Source organism: Alexandromys fortis, unplaced genomic scaffold, assembly GCF_014885135.2.
Source record: "Alexandromys fortis isolate MF-2015 unplaced genomic scaffold, M_Fortis_MF-2015_v1.1 scaffold_59, whole genome shotgun sequence".
NCBI lineage: Eukaryota > Metazoa > Chordata > Mammalia > Rodentia > Cricetidae > Alexandromys > Alexandromys fortis.
The window spans coordinates 1,173,343-1,196,081 of NW_026067943.1; the positions used below are offsets into that span (position 1 = coordinate 1,173,343).

The following is a 22,739-nucleotide window of genomic DNA, read 5'->3' on the forward strand; positions in this document are numbered from 1 at the left end:
ATTGAATGAGCCAAGAACCCATTTACTCCATGGACATGATGTTATATAGAACTGAGAACCAGAACCTAAAGCAGATATATAATGACATCTTGGAGTTTGTTTCCATCATGAGCACAGAGAAAAAACTATCATTCTGCTCTGTGTGTAGCCATGTGCCGCCTTCAAAGAACCAATGGGTGTAGACTTACTCAATGCATAAGCAGAGGAAAGAGTTCCAGGTCACTGAATGATACATAAGTTGTCATGCATCAGAGAAAACAAATATAGAGTGTGAGTGTTCAGACATCTAGAAGTTTCCAGGTGTGCTTTTAACATAAATGGAAATTGTCGTGAAGATGATTTACGCATTGCTGATGAGACTGGCAAAGAGATGGCTAGTTGCTTGATATTGTGAGAGCTAACTTGTAGATGTCCTCTGCTAGCTGTCCTAAATGAGTTCCAATGACCCAGGACAGTCCCCTCCCAGCAGTAATTTTCTTTATGACAAGACTCAGGAGATGATCACATGATAAAAATCTCTATTTCACCAGATGACCCTAGAAGCTTAGGGCTTGCTAGTTAAAAAGCACAGAAACCAAGGATAAATCTAGTGACCTTACAGGTCCCAAAAGAGGGAGGTTGGAGGCATGTCAAAGAAATGAATCCAGGTAAGTTATATATCACTGGCAAGTCCATCTTAGTCGGGGGAAAAGCATAAAGACAAATGAGAAATGCCAAAGTATGTGCATATTCCTCAACAATGTCTCATTCCATCTTGACTTGGTACCAGAAATCATCTGAGCTCTTCCTTTAATACAAGGTCATCTCCACAATTGACTTTCTGTCTTCTCTTTCCCTCCAGGCCCCGCTGCAAAAAAGAAGTATGTCAGTTATAATAACCTGGTTATCTAACCTGTTCCATCCCATGGAACCACGGAGGAGGAAGATCCTCAGTTATTCCGTCACCCAATTGGCATAGGACTCTTTTAGTCCTGCCCGCTACCCATCTCTGGAGGAGCTTCCCCAGCTGGGAGACCAGTGTTAGAGGATCCACACATCCTAAACAGCTGCTTAATGAGACACCTTTACTTTCTCTTGGCTTAAGAAGTCATTGGCATCAGCACTGCCATCTAGGCTACAATTCTGGACTCCCTCAGCAAAGGGAGACTTGAGACTCAAGTCCCACCTGGCTCTTTTGGATGACCCGCTGAGAGCCTCAGGACTGATTTTTGGGGCTGACTTGTCTTTCTACGTATGTACTTCCAGGATGCAAGGTTTTGAAATTTTCTGTACAGTTTGTGAGGACCTTTGCACTTTGCCACCCAATGTCGTACCTAGGTTCGCTGTTTGTTTTTGAATGCCCTGTTTTTCACAGAACCTTATCCTTTCAGATGGTGGAATCTTTGGGAAAAAAAAATAAAACAACTAGTTTAAAGAAAAAAAATCTCGGCAGACATAAGAGAACACACAAACCTCACACACATCTGTAATTGACTGTATGGTTATGATTCTAGTACCATGGAAAATCATGTTTTTTTTTTAAAGATACACACAAAAAGATATTTAAAGACCAAAAACTGTGCTGAGAAGATATGCCCCACCTATCTTTGGTACATGGTAGGTGATGTGATGTTAAAGAAAAGCATTGGCTAGATGGCATTGAGGTCTTGATCTTCAGAATGCATGCCAGTAATGTATTTTACAGTACATGTTTATAATTTATGTTTAATATTTGTATTTGTGTTCTCTTTTGTTATTTTACTTAGGGTATATGGATATTTTTGCAATAATTTTAATGATTATTAAGCTATTTGATGGAAAGAATATGGATTTTTCATGTCTTGAGGTTTTGTTCATGCCCCCTATGACTGACCAATGTGATAAGGACTTTAAAAAAGAAGCATGTATGTTTTTTACTGTTTGTAATAAGTACTTTCGTTAATCTTGCTGCTTATGTGTCAATTTAGTGGAAAAAATATCCCTTGCTGAAAAAAAAGTTCCCTATCCATTCTCTTCCAGTTCTGTGGTATTGTCTAAGAATGTATCAATAAAACACTTTGGTTAACTTTTCTATGTTCTGTTGTAAGTACTTTAGTTGCCCCTCCCACTTGTTTACAGTTTATTTGAAACCCTGAGGTATAGAAGATTAGTGACAGCTCAAGTCCTAAGCTTCCAAGTGCATTGATTCTGAAGTGCCTAGCGAAAACTAGATGCTCTCCTGGAAAAGGGAGACTCACAAAAGCAAAGCATTCTTTCTCTCTATAGCTGAAACTCAAGCCATAAATATTATCATTTCTGTCAGGCAGTAGTGGTGCACACGTTTAAGCCCAGAACTTGGGAGGCAGAGGCAGGTGGATCTCTGTGAGTTCGAAGCCGCCAGCCTGATATACAGAGTAAGTTCAGAGACATCCAGGACTACCACACAGAGAAACCCTGCCTTGAAAAACAAAAAGAAACAAAACAAAAATTCCTCATCTGTTAACTCAACAAGTTGTCTATCAAAAACAAATAACAAAGAAGAAAAGAAAAAGAAATATCGGCTTACAGATGCAGTCCTCTGTAAAATTCATTAAAAAGATAAACATTTCTACAAAACCGACTGAAACATGGACTTGCTTTTGCAAACAAATATGGTGGTGAAGTTGATTGAAGCAAGATTAAGAGTCTGGATTCCATAGTCTCTAGAAGAAAATGAAAAGAAAGAAAACACTCTGAAGGAACCACTCATAGTGGCATGCATGCCAAGAACATACCATGACCTCCTTGTGCAGAGTAACATTGGTACGTAGCACTCCCTGTAGGCTCCCAAATCCAATGTGTATTCACATGCCCCCTGGCTAGGTGAGAGGGAGATTGCTCAGTACTTGCTGTAGTGATGAGATGAACAGGCCTGCTTTTCGTCCCGCCCAGCTCCCGCATGGCTAGCTTTACACCCAAAATAACAACACACAAATTGTATTCTTTTAAACACTGCCTGGCCCATTATATCTAGCCTCTTCTTGGCTAACTCTCATATTTTGATTAACCCATTTCTATTAATGTGTGTATCACCACGAGGTGGTGGCTTACCGGGAAAAATTCTAGCCTACATCCATCTCGGGTCTAAGAATTATGACATCTGACTCATTTCCCTTCTTTCCAGCATTCTGTTCTGTCTACTCCATCCACCTATGTTCTGACCTATCAGGCCAAGCAGTTTCTTTATTAATTAACCAATGAAAGCAACACATAGAAAGAAGACCCAGCTACATCAACTTGCCACACAAGCATGAAGGCCCAAGTCTGATCCCCAGAAGCCGTGTTAACAAAATGTCAGACACAGTTGTGTATACTTACCACTCCAGCAGTAGAAGGGTGGAGACTAGCAGATCCCTCATGATTCCAAGAAGCCAACCAAGCCTGATAAGTGACCTCCTGACCAACGCTGACTCAGAAAAACAGAAATAATACTCAAGTTGACCACACACACAAGGGGGAGGGGTGTTACATATACACACAAAACATTGGTTGGATGGGTGGATTAGATAGATAGATAGATAGATAGATAGATAGATAGATAGATAGATAGATGATAGATGATAGATAGATAGATAGATAGATGATAGATAGATAGATAAAAATACTCTCTGGTAAATACAGTTTTTACTCATTTCTACAGTGCGAAATAAAACTGTCATATTATTTCTGACTTCAATTTCTGTTGTGGTCTTCCTCTAGTCAATTGCAAACAATGCTTTTGCAGAGACTCCAAAATTTCATTTTAGTATCAGACTGTAGAAAATAAATTGCTTTTCCCAATATCTTCTATTCCTTCAACACCCTCAAACTAATAGGACATTGAAAATTGCAAATCAAAGCAAAAATGCATTTTGGACAACCCATATTTTTTTCTCAAGTTGTGGCATCAAACCCTGTATCCGAGAAGCTGGCTCGGATTCCTGGTCAATGTCCTTGGATGGGTTATATAAACATTCCTGTGTCCTCAACTATAAAGTGACTTGGATATAACCTACCTCATAGGATTATAATGGTGAAAAGAGAAAATTCCTTCCATGAATCTCAAAGCTGCTTGGCAAATGACTATTCAAACATGGAACCTCTCAGGATCATGGCTTCTGTTGCCACTAGCACCAACATCGGGGTGGTTACATGTTGTTTTTAAAACAAATTTAATATCACAGTGCCTTTGCCTTCCAGATAGGAAAACAGAGTCTAAAAAATAATATGTAAACAGATCAGGCTGTGAGATGCTGAAGAATCACTTTCACTAAGATATTATACAAAAGCTTTTCACAATTCTTCAAATGTTCAACTAAGAATGCAGAGGAGCCAGTAAATTCATATGGTATTGAGAGTAGGGCAGGGCTCCTTCTGAAAACACCTGCTCTATGCATTCATCCTCACAGTACAACTGAGCTAATAATGATCAATAATGATGGAGACGGGAGGGCTATAGCACAATATATAAGAAATTATTAAATATATCACATAGTTTATGGGGCCAAACATGTTATATACATTGAAATGTACAGCTGCATAAATTTTCTCAGCCCTTAACTGCACTTCTAATATCTTGCATTACTTCTATCTCCCACTAAGTATCTGGGATTCGAGTCTGTCTGTGGCAATAGAACAAACAGTCTGATAGCATCAGAAAATACTGTCATCACTAGGTCTATCATTTGGATCTGGAGTGCCCCCCACCCCACAAATGTTCCTTGAATGTTCAATGCTTGGCCCCAGATTAACACTTTTGGAAACTTGTAGAAACTATGAAAAGTGAGACCTAGAAAGAAGTTTTCAGATCCCCAAGAGGGTGCTGCCTATCACAGTCACCCCCAATATTCCTCATTTCTCCCTGGTTATTTGTCAGTCATTGTCATATCTGCTCTTTGCTGATACCATTTGAAAAGACGCTCTTTGACCCTGGGAATCTATTTAGTTGTTTTATTTTTCTTTATGGAACTTACGATGATGATCTGATTTTATAGATTTGCTTTGCTGCTTCTGTCTGTCTCCCTTTAGCATTCTTTTTCAGAAGGTCAGATATTTTTAGTTTTGTCTGTGATAATGTCCTAACCCTTAAACTAATGCTTGACAAGTAGTAGATTATCCTATAGATATTTGCATCTGAGCCAGAGGAAATCAAGTGGATAAATGGAAGTCCAAGACTGAAGGAACGTGGACAGAGATCTAGACGATGCTATGCTGATAAGCTTAGTCAGCTCCGCGAGGGGCATCAGAACTGGACTCAAAGACTGCACAAGGCTCTGGTAATGATGAGGAAAGGAAGATGGATGCAAGAACATCCCCCTTGCTGCCTCAACAGCAAGGTGGAAAGCTAGTTCTATGAGATGGCTATCTTTTGCTAAGAGGATGAATCTACCTTTTGAGTAAGTAAATTGGGAACTTAATCCAAACAGGTAAATATGTAATCAGAATGCTTTCTTTAGAACAAAGGACTCACACCTGCAGTTCCACCCAGTAGTTGTGACTCAGGAGGCAGAGGCAAAACTATCACAGCTCCAGACCAGGCAGGGCTATAGAGGGAGACCTTGACTCAAACAAACAAACACACAAGAATGGATAAGGACACAAAGAAGGAAGGGAGGGGTTAGAGTAAGAATGCACAAGACTCCTTATTAGAATTCTGGTGGATTAAAGCTCTGAGCTCTGCGTCTTGCCAGTGTCAAAGGACAGAATTACAATTTCAAATCTTAATTGGCTTTCTTTTTAAGTCTCAGATTGGGCAACTCTTCATTCTGTAAAATGGATTATGTCTTCCAGTGAGTCAAGCAAATGATATTGGCTTCATAGACAGAAAAAGGCAAAGAAAAGCAGATGGGTCATCTCAAAGTGACTTTCCTCATAAGAGGAAACAGGGAGGTTGAACAATGACCAAAACTAATTGGTCAATTTCAGCTGCCTTTTCCTGAGTCTGACTAAAGTCTGAACTTCATTATCATGCCAATGGAAAGTAGCCATTTGGGCATAGTTGCCTTTTACCTCTCAGATCCTGATAAATAGCCTAGTCTTGGCTCAATGACATTGAACTTCAGCAGGAGTGATTCCATTGTGATTTTCAGTCTGGTGTGTTGAGGCTCAGTGCTAGAGTTCAATCCAAAACATTGACTTCCTGTAATTTTTATTTAACAGCAGCTATGAAATCTCAGGCAATCTATGTAGCCTGGGACCCTCTGACTCTTCATCTTTGTAATGGAGATAGGATATGCATGCAAATCTCAGTCATTCATCAGGGAGACACTATCAATTTGTTCCAGAACATTAGTTCATTCTCAGAGTGTGCCAACCAAGAATGAACACCATCATCAGATGCAGCGTTGGATGTGGTAAGCAGGGTCCAACATGGATAAGAATAATCACTCCATTGCTGTCACCACAGCAGACACAGCCTGAGGTATCCAGCAGCATTTTTTGGCAGCCACTTTCTACAAACAAAAGCAATTAGACTCCAATGAAAATCCCAGAGCCCCTAAGCCAACTGCCTCTGCTGTTATTTTCCCTCTCATATTTCCTCTATAATTTATTCTCTTGAAATTTTTGCTTTATTATGTCGTCTGCTAAGTCCTAATACCTAAATATATTCTCCACCCTTCCAATCTCTGTCTTGATCGTAAAGATGCCTTGCTGACCCTCAGCCAAGGCACTGATATCATTCTGACTGAAGGAGATACAGCCCTGAAACATTCTACAGAGACCTGGTGTTTTGGTACCTTCATCAGCATCAGACGGATAACAGAGTTCTGGTCATTTCCTCATTTAGAATCAACAAAGCACTACAAGGATTATTAGTCTGAGTTACCATCACTCCTACATAACAATAATAAACATATTAGATTTGCTAAAAGATTTTAAGATGCACCCATGACCAAACAATACTCCAGGGAACCTGTATCAGCACGGACTTGGTTAAACCTTTGTCTCTTCTTTCCTGATCTTTCTAGACCAAGCCAAATAGATCAAGTACTGATAATCCTACCTGTTTCAAGGTCATTAGAGTTCCTTAAAGGGTTTGTAAAAGCATAATGGTGGTTAATGCCTATAATTCCATCACTGGGGGTATAGAGACAGAAAAATTATACCAAATTGAAGGTCAGTCTGCTCTACAAAGTGACCAGTGCATCCAGGTGTATAGGGAGACCCTGTCTCAAAAAACTGAAACTGAGTCAAAGGAAACAAGAAGAAACCACAATGCTGTGCACCACCCTTAGAGTTTAATTTATTAGGTCTAGGGTGAGGTTCTCGAAGCACATTTCAAACAGCGTCCCAGACTCAAGACACTGCTGCTCTATGGTTCCTACTGTCATTTCTTACCTACCTACACTCTTTGTTGGAGGAGACTGCTCTTTGATTTCAGGGCTCCTCAGACTAGAATAATCTCACAGAAACTGTATCAATTACAACACTGTTCAACCATATTTTTAACTAGCTCTTACATCTTGAATTAACCCATTTCTATTAATCTGTGTATTGTCATGAAGCTGTAGCTTACCAGAAAGTTTCCAGGTCTTTCTCCTCAGCAGTTACATGGCATCTCTTTGATTCTGCCTACTCTCTATATATCTCTACTCAGGTTTTCCTCCTGGCTTTGCTCTGCTAAGCCATTGATCAAATCAGATTTATTCATCAACCAATAAAAGCAACACATATACAGAAGGGCATCCCACATCAAATCTTTCTTCTAGTATTAGCTTCACACATAATAACATAACAGAGATAATCCAGGGGAAAAAAAACACAACACAAAGACATTTTTTGTTGGTGTTAGTATATTCTACACCCATTCTGGACATTTCACATCCTGACTCTGTTTTGGTGAGTTATTGGGGGAGGATCGCTTGGTTGTTCCCAGCTGCCCAGCACCGAAATAACCACACAGAAACTGTATTAATTAAATCACTGCTTGGCCCATTAGCTCTAGCTTCTTATTGGCAAACTCTTACATATTATTTTAACCCATCTTCATTAATCTGTGCATCACCACAAGGTTGTGGCCTACCAGCAAAGTTTCAGCATGTTTATCCCCGGTGGCAGCGACTCCATGGCATCTCTTAACTACACCATTCTTTCTCCCAACATTCAGTCCAGTCTCCCTCACCTGTTTAAGTTCTGCCAATTTCTTTGTTCATTAATTGTAATCACAACACACAGAGATGACTCCTACATCAGTGAGTCCCTGTCACTGCTCTAGCTGTGCTTGTGCCCACTGACTTCTAGTGTTCAGGAAGTTAAGAGATTTGATGCATTAGATGTGTAATCACATGTGTCTCTTTTGGGCACTTCCCTGTTTGCTCTCTTCCTTGGGGTCATGGCTAGAGAGCTAGAATTCTCTTTAGAAAATCACCTTCTCTTACTCTGGAGGGCACCATCTTCCTGCCTCTGTTCCCAGGCTTATCCTTATAGTTACCTATGCCTCTTTGAAATCTGCAATTCCCATATGCTCAACTTGCATGGCTAAATCCAGGTTGCTAAATACACCCTCCCTTAGGAGTACATGGACCATTGGCTTTTTACCTCCATGAAGGCGTAAGTCACGAACAAGGCAACACCAGTTTGGAGTTATGATTAATAGGGTGTTATTTATTTAAAGGGGAAAAAAACTTACAGATCACAATCCCAGACAACAGCCATCTGCACAACCAGGAAGGGAGTCTAGTCTCCAGCAGAGCAGGAAGAGAACAGAGCAAGCAGAGGAAATAGCCGCTTTTTTAAAGGGAGAGAGACCATGCCCCAATGGGCTGGTATCACAGCAGCTATTGGTTGGAGGGGCGGAAAGACCTCCCGCAACACCTCCAAGATTATTTTTCACTGGATCCACTTTTCTGGTCCAAATTAGGTTCAAGAAAACAATCCTTAGTTTTATTTTTTGTCAGATGTTAAATGAGATGATCCTAGGACTTTAATCCATATGTGTTTTGAGTACTTGGAGTATACTTGGTACTATTCCAAATTCTTGGAGACTGGGCAGTTAGAGTCCCTGCCCCTAAAGATCCATATTTTACAGGAGAGGTTACTCATGAGATGCTGTACTTTGTTCCAGAGATAACTATCCAAGGAACACAATCTGATTTCCTGCATTTCCCAGGATCACCACCTTTCCTCTTTTCCCCAAAGACCCTGTCATGGCATTTCAACTGTATTTTAATAAATAAAAACTGCCTGAAGATCTGAGAGTAAAACAGTCTGACTAGTCAGCCTTATAGACCAGGTTATAGTAACACACACTTTTAATCCCAGTGGCCAAAATGGCATGTACCTTTAATCCCAGTAGTGCAATCCTTTAATCCCAGCCTTAGAGAGGAATATAAGACTGGGAGGGGAGTAGAAGGGAGAGAGCTCTCAGACTCGCAGTCGCCTTCTGAGATTCCAAGAAGCAGGAGCACCATTTCAGACTGAGGTCGAGGGAAGAGCAGGTAGCTAGCTGTTTTGCTTTTTGGATCTTCAGGTTGAACCTCAATTTCTGACCCTGAGTTTTCATTTAATCATGCTTCAGGACTCCTTCATTTCTCCTTAGAAAACTTAGACATGCCCACATATTGCTCATCTTGTAGGCTCTAAGAGAGCACAAAAATTTGGGTGGGCACAGACCCAGCTGTCAACACACCTGGTTTTATAGCTGAGAGATGGCTTTGCCTCCAAACAGTACAAAACTATTCAGTCTGAAAAAAAAAAAACATAGAGATAGTGTTTTCCCAGGGATAAATCATTCTTTGAATCACATCACTGACTGGTGACATCCACTGTTAGAGTAAGTAGCATATTCTTATTTTTTTTAGCCTTCTTCTTTTATTAAAGAGGATTTCTGGGAGAGGCTGCATGTGGCTATGAGCTGGACAGTTACAGAGTCCATATTAGCAATGTTGTCCTGTCCTATCAGATGACGTTGACTGCTAAGAGGAATGGCCAGGCAGAGACACTGGGTCTCTGACCTGAGTGGGCAGGCAGGACTGCTTTTCTGTTTCCAGAGACACGCTGTGAATGGAGATGGAGGAGATCAATTAGAGAGGAGCCTGGCTCTATGTTGCCCTAACCGTAAGTAGCATTTAAACGCAGAAACATTCTGTGTGTGTGTGTGTGGGGGGTAACATGAGCACAGAATGTGTGTGGGTTGTTGTTATCTATACCATGAAGACTAGAGGGAAAGAAAAGGGCCAGGTAACTTCCTAATGTCATAAATTGATAAATGACAGATGTGGAATTTGAATCCCTGACCTACTCACTATAGATCCTGTACCTTTAATTGCTAAGTTATAATGCATAGAAAATAATTTACTCTGCTCCTGTTTTGGTAAGTTTTGCTATGGGGTTGAACACAGGGACACATGTTATAATAATAAGTTACGGAAGACTATTCATTTCTACAAATACCATACTAACCATCATACAGGAAATAAATCCCTGACAGAAATAAAATATAATTTTATATTTATACACACACACAGAAAGAACATAATAATTACACTAAGGTAGACTGTTAAACAGTATTGAAAGTGACGCAGGCCAGGTGGTGGTGGCACACACCTTTCATCCCAGCACTCAGGAAGCAAAGGCAGATGGATCTCTGTGATTTCGAGACCAGCCTGGTCTACAGAGTTTCAGGACAGGCTCCAAAGTTACACAGAAAAACCCTGTCTCAAAAAAGAAAGAAAGAAAGAAAATACCTCAGAAGGAACAATGTAGAAAGAAAGGCTCACAGTCATTTTCAAAATTATCTCAACTGCATAAATGCACATATACATGCCAAGAAAGAACCTGGAAAAGAATACATAAAATGAGTTAACTAGTCCCAGTCCAGCTGGTATTGGTGAACTCCCATTAGATCAGCACACTGTCTCAGTGGGTGGACCAACCCCTCCTGGTCCTGATTTCCTTGCTCATATTCTCCTTTCTTCTGCTCTTCAGCTGGATCTTGAGAGCTCAGTCGGATGTGGGTCTCTGTTTCTATCTCCATCTGTCGCCGGATGAAGGTTCTATAGTGATATTCAAGATAGTCATCAATCTGACTACGGAACAAGGACAGTTCAGGCACCCTCTCCTCCACTGCCCAGGGTCCTAGCTGGGGACATCCCCGTGGACACCTGGGCACCCCTCTAGAGCCAAGCCTCTTGCCAACCCCAAAACAGCTCCCTTAATTAAGATATCTTCTTCCCTGCTCCCATATCCATCCTTCCTCCATCTCAACCATCCCACTCCCTTCCCATGCTCTGGAACTGATGAGCATGGGATAAAACTGGACCCTCTGAATATGGCTGACAATTGGGGCAGACTGAGAAGCCAATGATAATGGCACTGGAATTTGTCTCTACTGCATGTACTGACTTTTTGGGATCCTAGTCTATTTGGATGCTCACCTTCCTAAGCCTTGATGGAGGGGGGAGGGCCTTGGACTTCCCACAGGGCAGGGTACACTGCCCTCTCTTAGGACTGAAGGGGGAAGGGAGGAGGGTAAATGGAGGAGCAAAAGGGAAATGGGAGGAGGGGAGGAAGTGGAAATTTTGAATGGTATTATTTATAAAGCAATAAAGAATAAATTAAAAAATATAATTAGTTAAATAATCCTCCTTTATTTCATTCCCTTTGCTGTATGGATATACTACACTGATACCCATGGGAAAGCAGTCTTTAAAGCACTCTGTGGAGAGAGCAGCACACATTGCTGACATTGTGATGAGAAGCGTCTCTGAGTACAAACTCCATAACAGCTAATCTAGATTTTGTGGTTACAGTAGAAAGGCCTGAGGCATTCTACAAACTATTCAGGAACAGTTCCATTCTATACTAACTAAAGCAGAAATCCCAAGGAAGAAATAGGCAGAGATATATCTCCTAAATTCCACAGAGCTTGTTCTTGAGACAAACACAGACATGAGTGGCTAAGCATTACATAAAACACTGGTTATTAGAAATTACAGCCTCCCCCACTAAGAATGGATTCAGTTCCTCATATATCTTGAACACCTACTACCAGGCAGAAAAAGCAGCATGCCCAGTGGACCAGGATGAAGACCCAAAAGTGCAGTTGAACATTATTCAAGAATTAGTGATGATGCATTTCTAATATTTTATATTTTATAAAAGGCAAGCATATAAATATATCTAGCTTTAAATACATATGTGTGGATATATGTATGTATGCACCCCATCTATCTGTCTGTCTTTCTGTCTCTCTATCACTCTATAGCAGATAAATAGAGAACTGTACATGCTATAAATAATTTAATTCTTTTGCAATCTGTGTTTTAAAGAAACTTCCAATGAGATAGTATTAGGATATAGAGCCTATCTGAAGGAATTAAGATTAAATCTTAATTAAATAGGATCATGAGAGTGGAACCTCTGTGAATGGAGATTATCATATGGTTAGGAAACACCAAAGTACAATGAGACATAATGAGTCTGTTGCAGGAGAAGTGTCTATATTCTGTCAATCATGTTTTAAATAAATGCTGATGGGCCAGGCAGGAAGTATAGGTGGGTCAATCAGACAGGAAGTAGAGGCGGGGCGATGAGAACAGGAGAATGCTGAAAAGAGGAAGCCCATTCCTCTCACTCCTGTGCAGACCACTGAAGAAGCAGGATGTAATCTGCCTGGCTAAGAAAGGTACCGAGCCATGTGGCTAACATAGATAAGAACAATGGGCTAATATAAGCTACAAGAGCTAATAAGTAGCCTGATCTAATGGGCCAATCAGTTTTATAACTTATGGAGATATCTGTGTGATTTTCTTTGGGACTTTCCAGCTGTGGGGGTACCAGGCAGGACAGAAACCCCAACAAGCTGGCCCTCATGTTACACCAGTCTATACCTACAAGATAGCCTTCATTGATTTCTAATAAACATGCATCCAGGTCTCAGATGTCCAACCTTCAAAACTCTGAGAAATACATTTGTTTTGTTTATAAATTAATCATAGCACTTTGTTATAGCACCCTGAACTTTTCTCTTTCTCTCCCACCCCACTCTGTATGTATTGATGTTGATGTGTATGCACATCTGAAAATAAAACCTTAATTCTACAATAATCCGCAGGATACAAGGTGAACAAACTGGCATGGGTCATTCAGCTATCAACTTTCGTAAATTAAAAAATGCCTAGGATTTTAAGAACACTTTATTTCTGATTCAGGTGAGCATTGAAAATATATCCAGATCTATTGCCATACAAAAAACTCGAGTCTAAATGGATCAAAGACCTCAACATAAAAACAACCACAATGAAACTCATAGCAGAGAAAGTGGGAAGAACACTTGAATGCATTAGCATGGGAGACTACTTCCTAAATATAACCCCAGTAACACAGATATTGAGAGAAACAATTAATAAATAAGACAGAGAAGATTCTATAAAGCAAAAGACATGGTCAACAGGACAAAATGGCAGCCTACAGAATGGGAAAAGATTTCACCAACTCCACATCAGACAGAGAGCTGATGTCCTAAATATACAAAGAAGTCAAGAAATTTGTCCTCAGCAGAACAAATAATTCAATAGAAAAATGGGGTCCAGACCTCAACAGATGAATTTAAAATAACTGAAAGACACTCAAGGAAATGTTCAACATCCTTAGCCATCAGAGAAATGCAAATCAAAACAACTCTGAGATTCCATCTCTAAGACTCCACCTGTAAGATTGGCCAAGATGGAAAATACTGATGACAACTTATGTTGGAGAAAATATGGGGGAAAGGGAAAACTTCTCAATTGTCGGTGGGAGTGCAAATTGGTACAGCTGCTTTGGAAATCAGTATGACAATTTCTTAGAAAATTAGGAAACAACTTACCTCAAGTCCCAGCAATGTCACTTTTGCGTATATACCCCAAGGATGCTCAATCATACCATAAGGACATGTACTCAACTATGTTCATAGTGGTGTTATTAGCCATAGCTGGAACCTGAAAATAACCTAAATGTCCCTCAATCAAAGAACAGATAAAGAAGATGCAGTACATTTACACAATGGAGTACCACACAGTGGAAAAAATGGCATCTTGAAATTTGTGGACAAATGGATTGATCTAGAAAACATCATATAGAGTGATGTAATCCAGATCCAGAAAGAAAAATATAATATGTATTCACTCATAAGTAGCTTTTAGACATAAAACAAGGAATACTCAGCCTACAATTCACAATCCCAGAGAACCTAGACATAAAAGGGGACCCTAAGAGAGATATACATGGATATAATGTACATTGAAAGTAGAAAATGACAAGATCTCCTGGGTAAATTGGGAGCATGGGAATAATGGGAAAGATTAAAATGGGAAGGGAGAAGAAGGGAAGGAAGCAGAGAGAAAAATAAAACTCAATAAAGACAATTAAAAAAAAGAAATGCGTAGGACATCTTTGGCTGTGCTTGTGAGAACATTTCCAAGAGGACTGATGGAGGGATGAAGACCCTTCCTCAATGATGGTGGCCCCAACTCATAGGTCTGGGTCTAAGACTGAACAAAAATTGAAAAAAAGGAAATAGTCAGTTTGGAGCTGGTATTCCATTTTCCCCATTTTCTGATGAGACATATTATCAGGTGGTTAGCCGCAATTGACCAGAGCTGACCCCACCACTGGGCCCTGCCTCATTGTGATGTGCTCTGTTCTTGAACCCAAATAAACCTTTCTTCCCTACAGTTACTTTTTGTCCAGTATATTTGTCATGATCACAAGAAAAATTACAAATACATAAGTCAACAGAAAAAAAAACAGATACTTCAGCAAAGAGAAAATCATATGGTAATGATGATGTGAAGAAACTGTGAAAACGATAAACATATTCACAACTTCAGAATCAGAAAAGAGTACACTGCAACCACAGACAGCATTGCCTCCCATCTCATTCAACAGGCGATACTAGAACACATATCAGACAATGTTGATCTGAGCACTCATTTCTTTCCCCATTCCACAAACAATTTCCATTTCATGAACTTGCATATTTGAACAGAACCCCAAGGGAAACACTTTCCTAAGTATTCCAGTAATGGTGCATTAAGAGTATCTGTGCTCCCATTGAGAAAAAAAAATGGAAATTTCCCAAGGTTCATTGATAAATAAACCTCTATGCAGTCAGTCAATGGAATATTATACAGCACAAAGTGAAGAAATCATTGGAGTGAATTCTAATAACAATATAGGGTAAGAAAAACAAGTTTCAAGGTATATAACATTCAAGACCACAGTATCTCTTTGGAGATATATGATATGTGGAGATATATGATAAGGAAGATGTCCGTGGATAATTCTTGTGAATTATAGTGAATTGTTGACATTGCTGTGGTTCTGTAGTGATGCCTCACTTTGTTGCTGAAATAGGACAAATAAATACATATATAGACCAGAAACGATAGTACTTAGTTTGGAAGAGGTTATGATTATCTCAATAGTCTTTGAAACTTTGAACAAAATAACAACAACCGATATTATATTTTCTTACTTGTTATTTATTATTCATCTGCATTATATTGTCAGTGTGCCTCTTGATGAACCAGAGTGTTATGTGATATCAGAGATAACAAACTTATTACATCCACTGTCTATCACCACAGTCTTATTTAATGCATCCTGCTAGAAGGGTAGGTCCAATCTAAATGGACAGAGGAAGAAACTGAAAAGCAACAGAGGTTAATTAAGCTAACTACTTCACCCTCACAATAAGCAGTAAAATGAAAGGTGAATTCTGGGTCTTTCATGTCAAAAAGCATCTCACTTCATAGGCACCACAAAAGCACTCTAGGAGAGATGGAAGAGAGTGTGCACTTGTCAAAGAGGAACAGAGCTGTCAGGCAATCACAGGCAAGCCATGTGGATCCATTTTCCTATTCCATTTATTTCCAGTCTCATGTTCAAGAAGCCTTTAAAAGTGAAAGCTACAGCCGCTCTAAATGGAAGAAATAATGCCATTGCCTTTTAAAACCCTCAGTCTCAGCTTAATGTTCACTTAGAAACAAAAATGCTTACATCCGGTGATCCCCAAGAGAGGAACACTAGACACTTCAGAGCTACTGGGAGGATTTTAGAACCACAGTAGGAACCCACCACAGAGGAATAAATATCTATGAAACAACTATTTTAATGCACAAAAGTCTCCCCTACTGATCTCCAGAAAAGTGACTAACATCTTAATTTTGCCTGAGATTCTTCTTTTTTATTTTAATCACTGAAGTGCATCTTCTAAGGAAATGGGCCAATCCTAGGCCAAATGAAACTGACAGACCCCCTAACCTTGAGCCATCCAATGATCTTACAAGATTAAACAGTGAATTATAATAGCTCTAACTGAAGCACTTGGAATTCATATGTGAACAAGTTCATACCTATTTCATGGGAGGAAAATTGATGAATGAGATAGAACACAAATTCCTGTCAAAGAATCCTTAATATTTTTCTAATTTCCCCCTTTCCTCTAGAGATCCTAATTCCTTCTAAAATTTCTATTTCCACAGCAACAAAATGATACAGAGAACACACTGAAATATATATTATTTTTGTAAACAAAAGCTTCTACGATAATGCTTAAACTTAAAGAACTAAGATGTAATCCAGGCACTGGAGGCACATGCCTTTAATCCCAGCACTCAGGAGGCAGAGACAGGTGGATCTCTGTGAGCTTGCGGCCAGCCTGGGCTGCAAGAGCTAGTTCTAGGACAGGCTCCAATGCTACAGAGAAACCCTGTCTCAACTAACAAAACAAAACAAAACAAACAACAAAGAACTAAGATGTAAATTGAAGCAAGATGACAAAACAAAACAAAGGTGGAGAAAGTGTGAAGACATGGGAAGGTAAAGGAACGTTTCATCTCAGCATCTAGTTAATGGCTTTAGCTAGCTGTCAGTCATGAATTCCAGAACAACTGACAACATTTTGCTTGTAGGCCATCACCCTTCCAAACTGTAAGCCTACAGCTATATAACAACGTGACCAGAAACTTCATGTATGAAAAATGGCATGAGCCAAGCCCCCTTAAAGCAAAATTCTGTGGATCCCAATTGTGCCTCACCAGATTTATTACTTCTGAGGCAACCAAAGAGAAAATCTACAGTGCCTAGTATGGAAAAGGAGACTAGACATAGAACCAAAGAAAATCTCTTAGAAACTTGTTGATTAATGGCATCCCAAAGCATGGGAAATCTTACAATCATAACTAGGCTACTTGACAGTGGTTCTTCTTAGAAATGCCCCAGCTACGCAAATAGTTTTGTTTTATTATTTCTCCAAATGCCTTTTCTTTCTATTGTTTTTATTTCCCCATCTCTCTTTCTCTCATGTTCACCACACACCCTTCCAATTCACAACTTTCTCTCTTTTAATATTTACATATGAATATAAATGAGAAAAAATGTAAACTCAAACCTGCTGAGTCCATTCAGGGTTACCTGCATGTGTGTGTTTCTAAGGCTGACCACTCAGCATTGAATATTCAATAAGGGGGTTCATCCATGGAGAATAATAATTTTTCTATGCAGCAGTTGGTAATTGCTTGTAGCTCTTCATCAATGATGGATATGTTGTGAATCTCTATGAGATAAGGTCTTTCAGAGAGAGAGGGCTGAGCAGGCCCAGGATTTGCATCCAGACTGAAGTCTAGAGGTTGGGGAAGGTCCTGGCTGTGGCATTGGACCCTGTCCTCATCTAAGGATAGAAGTGGGCCCTTTCTTTATATTTTTCAAAAGATAAATACTGCTTTATACTGGCTCATTCTGAATTGAGTTCCCTAAATATTAACTGCTGTGGGCAGTTCTGGGCTGTGCTTCCTGCTTTTTTACCACTAATCTCAGGTTTAACCAAATCCTGGAATTATATTCACTTCATTTCTGTCTCTCTTTGAGCAGAGACTCAAATGCAATAAAGGCAAAAGATATGACAGAAATTCCAATAGCTTATGTCAAGACACATATTACACCTTCATCCAGATGATCAACAGCTGGATGGAGTGATTTAAATTCACAAGCCTGTTTCTCTGCATTTTATATAGACATCCAGAGCATTTATACTTTGGAAAGAAGTTCATGTCCAAGAGGAGACATGTATATGTGTAGAGAAATCTCTGTACCACAAAGCATGCATAGGCAAGAAGTCACTAGCAACAAAACCGCAATGCTATTTTTACATTACGACATTAATGGTCTCTCATGATGGGTATTTGCAGAGTATAGTGGTTTGAATGAAAAGTTTCCCCCATGGGCTTATATATTTCAAAACTCGGGCCCGCGCTTTCTCTCTCTCTCTCTCTCTCTCTCTCTCTCTCTCTCTCTCTCTCTCTCTCTCTCTCTCTCTCTCCATTTCCTATGTGTGGATGAAGAAGTGATTAGCTGTCTTCCTGCTCCGGCCTTCGTATTGTGTCTTCCACACTATGACAGATTTTATACTTCTGGGACTATAAACTAAAATAAGCCCTTTCCTCCTGATGTTGCTTTTGGTCATGGTGTTTTAACATTGTAACACCAGGAAAGTAATATGCAAGGGAAACAAAATCTGTGTAGAATACTTCAATTAATATGAAATACAAGAAAGAATACGTAGCAGTATAAGCCATTTTTTCCTACTACCTGACCTCATATTTCTGGTCATTCAAGAATACTGCTTCTCAGATATTCCAAAACCTGACCTCCCTTGAAGGAGTCATGCATCTAATAATTGTGTTTCCAAAATTCATGTTCCAATTCTCACATACAGAGTCATAGTCTTAGAATGTGGGATCTTTTGAGAGATGAGGACATGAAGGCAGTAGCTTTGTGAAATCAGTGTCCTTTTAAAGACATATAGGCCAGCCTTGTCACATCTTCCATCTGAGGACAGACAAAAGATGCATTCTCTTAACTAGGAAGAAGGTTCTCAGAAGACATCAGATATACTGGAAACATGATCTTGGTCTCCCCAGATTTTAGAGCTGTGACAAGGTATATTTCTGATTATTTATGTATAGATATATAAAACCATATTTGTTACTTGGATCTGTGTCTGTTTCCGAACCTGATTAGGTAGAATTAGGGAAGAACCATCAAGCTCTTGTTTCTCAGTCTGTTCAACAAATACCAAGCTTCTAGAATATTTCTAAGGAGGTAAAGAGTCACAGGGCTGAGGAGCCTGCTCAGTCGATGGAGCACTTCATGAAGACTAGAACCCAAATAAAAGCAGGGCAAGCTTGGTGGCCATTGGCCAGGAATGGTGGCCATTGGCAATCTCAGAACTCAAGATGAAGACAGAGAAAATTCCTAAGACAAACTGGTTAGCTACTCTGGCTAGAACTATAAAACTCTGGGCTCAATAAGAGAGTTTTCTTCAAATAACAAAGTGGTGAGTGATGAAGGAACACACCTGGGATCAACTTTGTATCTCCACATGTATGTACTTACATACATATATGCAACTACATGTCTTACCACATGCACAAATATGGATACGCAATGCACACGCTCATGTGTCACACACACGTACCACACAAATAGAGAAAGAAACAACCAATCACATCCTTCTTCCATTGAGAATTACTTTCATATGATTCGCAGCACAGGAACACTCACCTGCAATCCCAGAAAAAGACTGAGCCAGGAGAATTTCACATTTGAGACTCTCTTGGAAGGAATACTATCTAAAAAAATATATAGTTTCTATAGTACATGATATTTGACAATGGTGGTGAATGACTATGGTAAGATTTTAATTGTTTATTACATTATGTGTTTATACTTGTTTTAGAGTGCATGTGTACTTAAACATCTGCTGTATTTCCCCAGCAGCCTCAGACAATTCATGTTTATCTTAGCTCTAGATTGCATCAATGATATGTCAAGTTCAAGTGATAGAACATAGTGTGATTTTTCACACACTGACAAAAATCATCTGATACATCTCTCAGAATGCAGTCTTCTGTGTGTGTAGTGGTGTGTGTGTGTCTGTGTGTGTGTGTGCGTCTGAGTGTGAACTTGCCTGTGTGTGAGCATGTGGAGATCCTGTGCCTTACTTCTCTCACTGTCCACCTTTGTTTTATGACAGGGTCTCTGCCTGAACCTAGAGCTAGCCACTTTGACCAAGCAGGCTGGATCATTGCCCTCTTGTGCTGGTGTTCCAGATGTGTACCACGCCTGGCTTTTTGTGTATAGGGGTCAATCTGGTCACTGCTCCTCAAGTTTGCACAGTAGCACTCTACTGAGACATGGTCCATCCCCTTCAGCCTTACTGCTAAGTGAAATGTGATGTTTTATGCCTGACATACAGAAGAATGTTAAGATCTTCAAATACTGGGATGGGTTTTAGTAGTTAGTGTGGACAAAGATAAGATCTAAAGGGGAGGTGACACAGATTTGGAGCTATGTCACAGAGTAAGACTACTCCAATACATTATGAGATGGGAGAAAGAATCTTTAATGTCAAGTATAAATACTCAACAAACTGTAATATATAATGCATTTTCTAATAAAAAACAAAAAACTCAATATAGGAAGTCATTTTTGTTAGTAAGAATGAGTTTGTATTATGAATATTTGATATATGATATCAAATATTTTGATTAATTTATTTATATTTCACCTACCACAATACACATACTCAATTTCACACATTCTTCATCTTCATGTTCATGAAATACCTGTTGAACTTCCAGACATAAAACTAATATTCCAAGTTATACTAAGGAAAAAGTTGCAGAAATCATCCTGTTGTCCATTATTCAAATGAGAAATTCTTTTCTCAATGTGATCAGTTCCTTTTGCTTCCAAGAAAGTCACTGTCTCCTTGTGAAATGTTGATCAGAGTATGTGACTGGAATCATGTCTCTCCAAGTATATTGAGGGAAATGCCACACAAGTTTACATGCTTCTAACAACTCTGTCATCAGGGAGCTGACAACTATGTAACAGCACCCCAAACCACTGGCATTAATATGACATAACTAGGATGTCTCAAAAATTATTTAAATTTTAGAAACTGTAAACTATTTAACAGATAATAAAAGAAGAGAGTAAGGGAGAGGGAAAGTGGAAAGGAGAGGAAGAGGGAGAGAGAGACTCTGAAGGAAAGGACCTTCTAGAGTTGTGGAGAATGCACAGTGTGGTACTGGCAGGCTCTGTTCTAGTGCTATCATTGGAAAACTACTTGAGCAGACATTCACAGGCCTCCAGACCTGCTTAACTAAACTTACCACTGGAAAACAGCAGGCTGATGAGGACCATTCCAACATATTTTGCACAGATCATTAGGCACTTTCAGAAGCCTATTCACTCTCTGAGTAGCAACCACCACATGCGCTTCACGCTGGATTGTATTTTAAAGGAAATTGCCTCTCCAGCCTCTACTGCTAGTGCACAAGGAATCACGATGACACATGAGTTCCAGGCTGCAAGTTCTGTGCCAAAGTATCTTGGAGCAGATCTAAGATTTGGTCTCTCCCTGCTCCTTCCTGCTTCAATCCACTCTCATCTTTCTTACTAAAATTAAAACAGGATGAATTCCATCTGCAGCACAGGTGACACTAATCAGCAAAACAAAAACTGTATTTGCATCTTCATCTAAACACATTATCCATCTTTGCATAGATTGGAGACACATTTCCTTTACTGATGGGTATTCTCTATACTCATGTGTTAATTGTCTTAGGAGACTGTCTTAGTTAATGTTTCTATTGCTGTGAAGAGACGCCATGACCACAGCAACTTTTATAAAAGAAAACATTTAATTGGGGTGGCTTGCTTACAATTTCAGAGGTTCAGTCCATTATAATCGTGACTGGGAACATGGCGGTGTGGAGGCACCAGTAGTGCTATAGTAGCTGAGAAACCCACATCTTGTAGGCAACAGGAAGTTGACTGACTGTCAAACTGAGTGAAGCTCAAGAAAAAAAAAAAAACTCAAAGCCCGCCCCAACAGTGATGAACTTCCTCTAACAAGCCACACCTCCTAATAGTGGCATTCCCTTTGAGGGGTCATTTTCTTTCAAACCACCACATCCTCTTAGGATCCTTTATCAACATCAAAAGCCAGTTGGTCATCCCTGCAGAAATTCTCACTGTTAAAGTGTTATAAACTCATGAAGGTATTAATATGCTTCTGTGTATCTATCACCAAGTCTGTGCTCAGGCTGATGTTTATACACTCTCAACTCTCCCTACTCCAATGTTGCATGATCCATTCTGAAAGTCAGAGTACCACACAGTGTGACTTGGGCTATATAATGATTGTAGAAATTAGAGTAAAGCAAGCAGGGTTAACCTCCTGCATGCTAAATATTGCAGAAGAGCTAGTTCACCTACTCCTTTTAAATTAGGGAATACAGAACTGAAACATGTTTTTCCCAAATGGAGATTTCGAATACAAATTATCCCCCAGGACTTGAAGTTGCACAGAAAAGACACAGACAGAGAAGTGCCATGAATAATAAAAGAGTACTAGGATCAGTAAGGGTGGCTCAGTGGTTAAGAGCATGTCCTAGTCTTTCAGATGACCAAGTCTGGTTCCTAGAATCCACAAGGACCTACCATGTGGATGTTAGAAATAAAACCTGGGTCCTCTGAAAGAACAACCAGTGCTATTAACTACTGAGCTCCAGCCTAACCACAAAATATTTTTTAAAAATAATATCCAGCTAGAAAGGCATGGGAAAATACTGGGAAATCAATTACTAAAAGGATTGACCTAAGTAACTCAATAACTTTGATGGTTATAAATGTCCTAAATATGCTAACTAAATAGTAATAACTAGTTAATTTTTTACAAATAAAGACAAATTCAATTACCAATATCCAAG

General features: G+C 39.5%; 1 protein-coding gene across 2 annotated transcripts in view; it reads left to right on the top strand.

Annotated features, from left to right (window-relative positions):
- Grm7 (glutamate metabotropic receptor 7) overlaps positions 1-2,050 on the top strand; it is a 901,797-nt gene extending 899,747 nt beyond the window's left edge. For both annotated transcript variants that reach the window (XM_050148613.1, XM_050148616.1), the window contains one exon: positions 842-2,050. Coding sequence is in view for 1 of the 2 variants with exons in the window: in XM_050148616.1 (XP_050004573.1) it covers positions 842-891 (50 nt within the window). In the remaining variant the exon portion in view is untranslated. The remainder of the gene's footprint in view (positions 1-841) is intronic.
- The last annotated feature ends 20,689 nt before the right edge of the window (positions 2,051-22,739 follow it).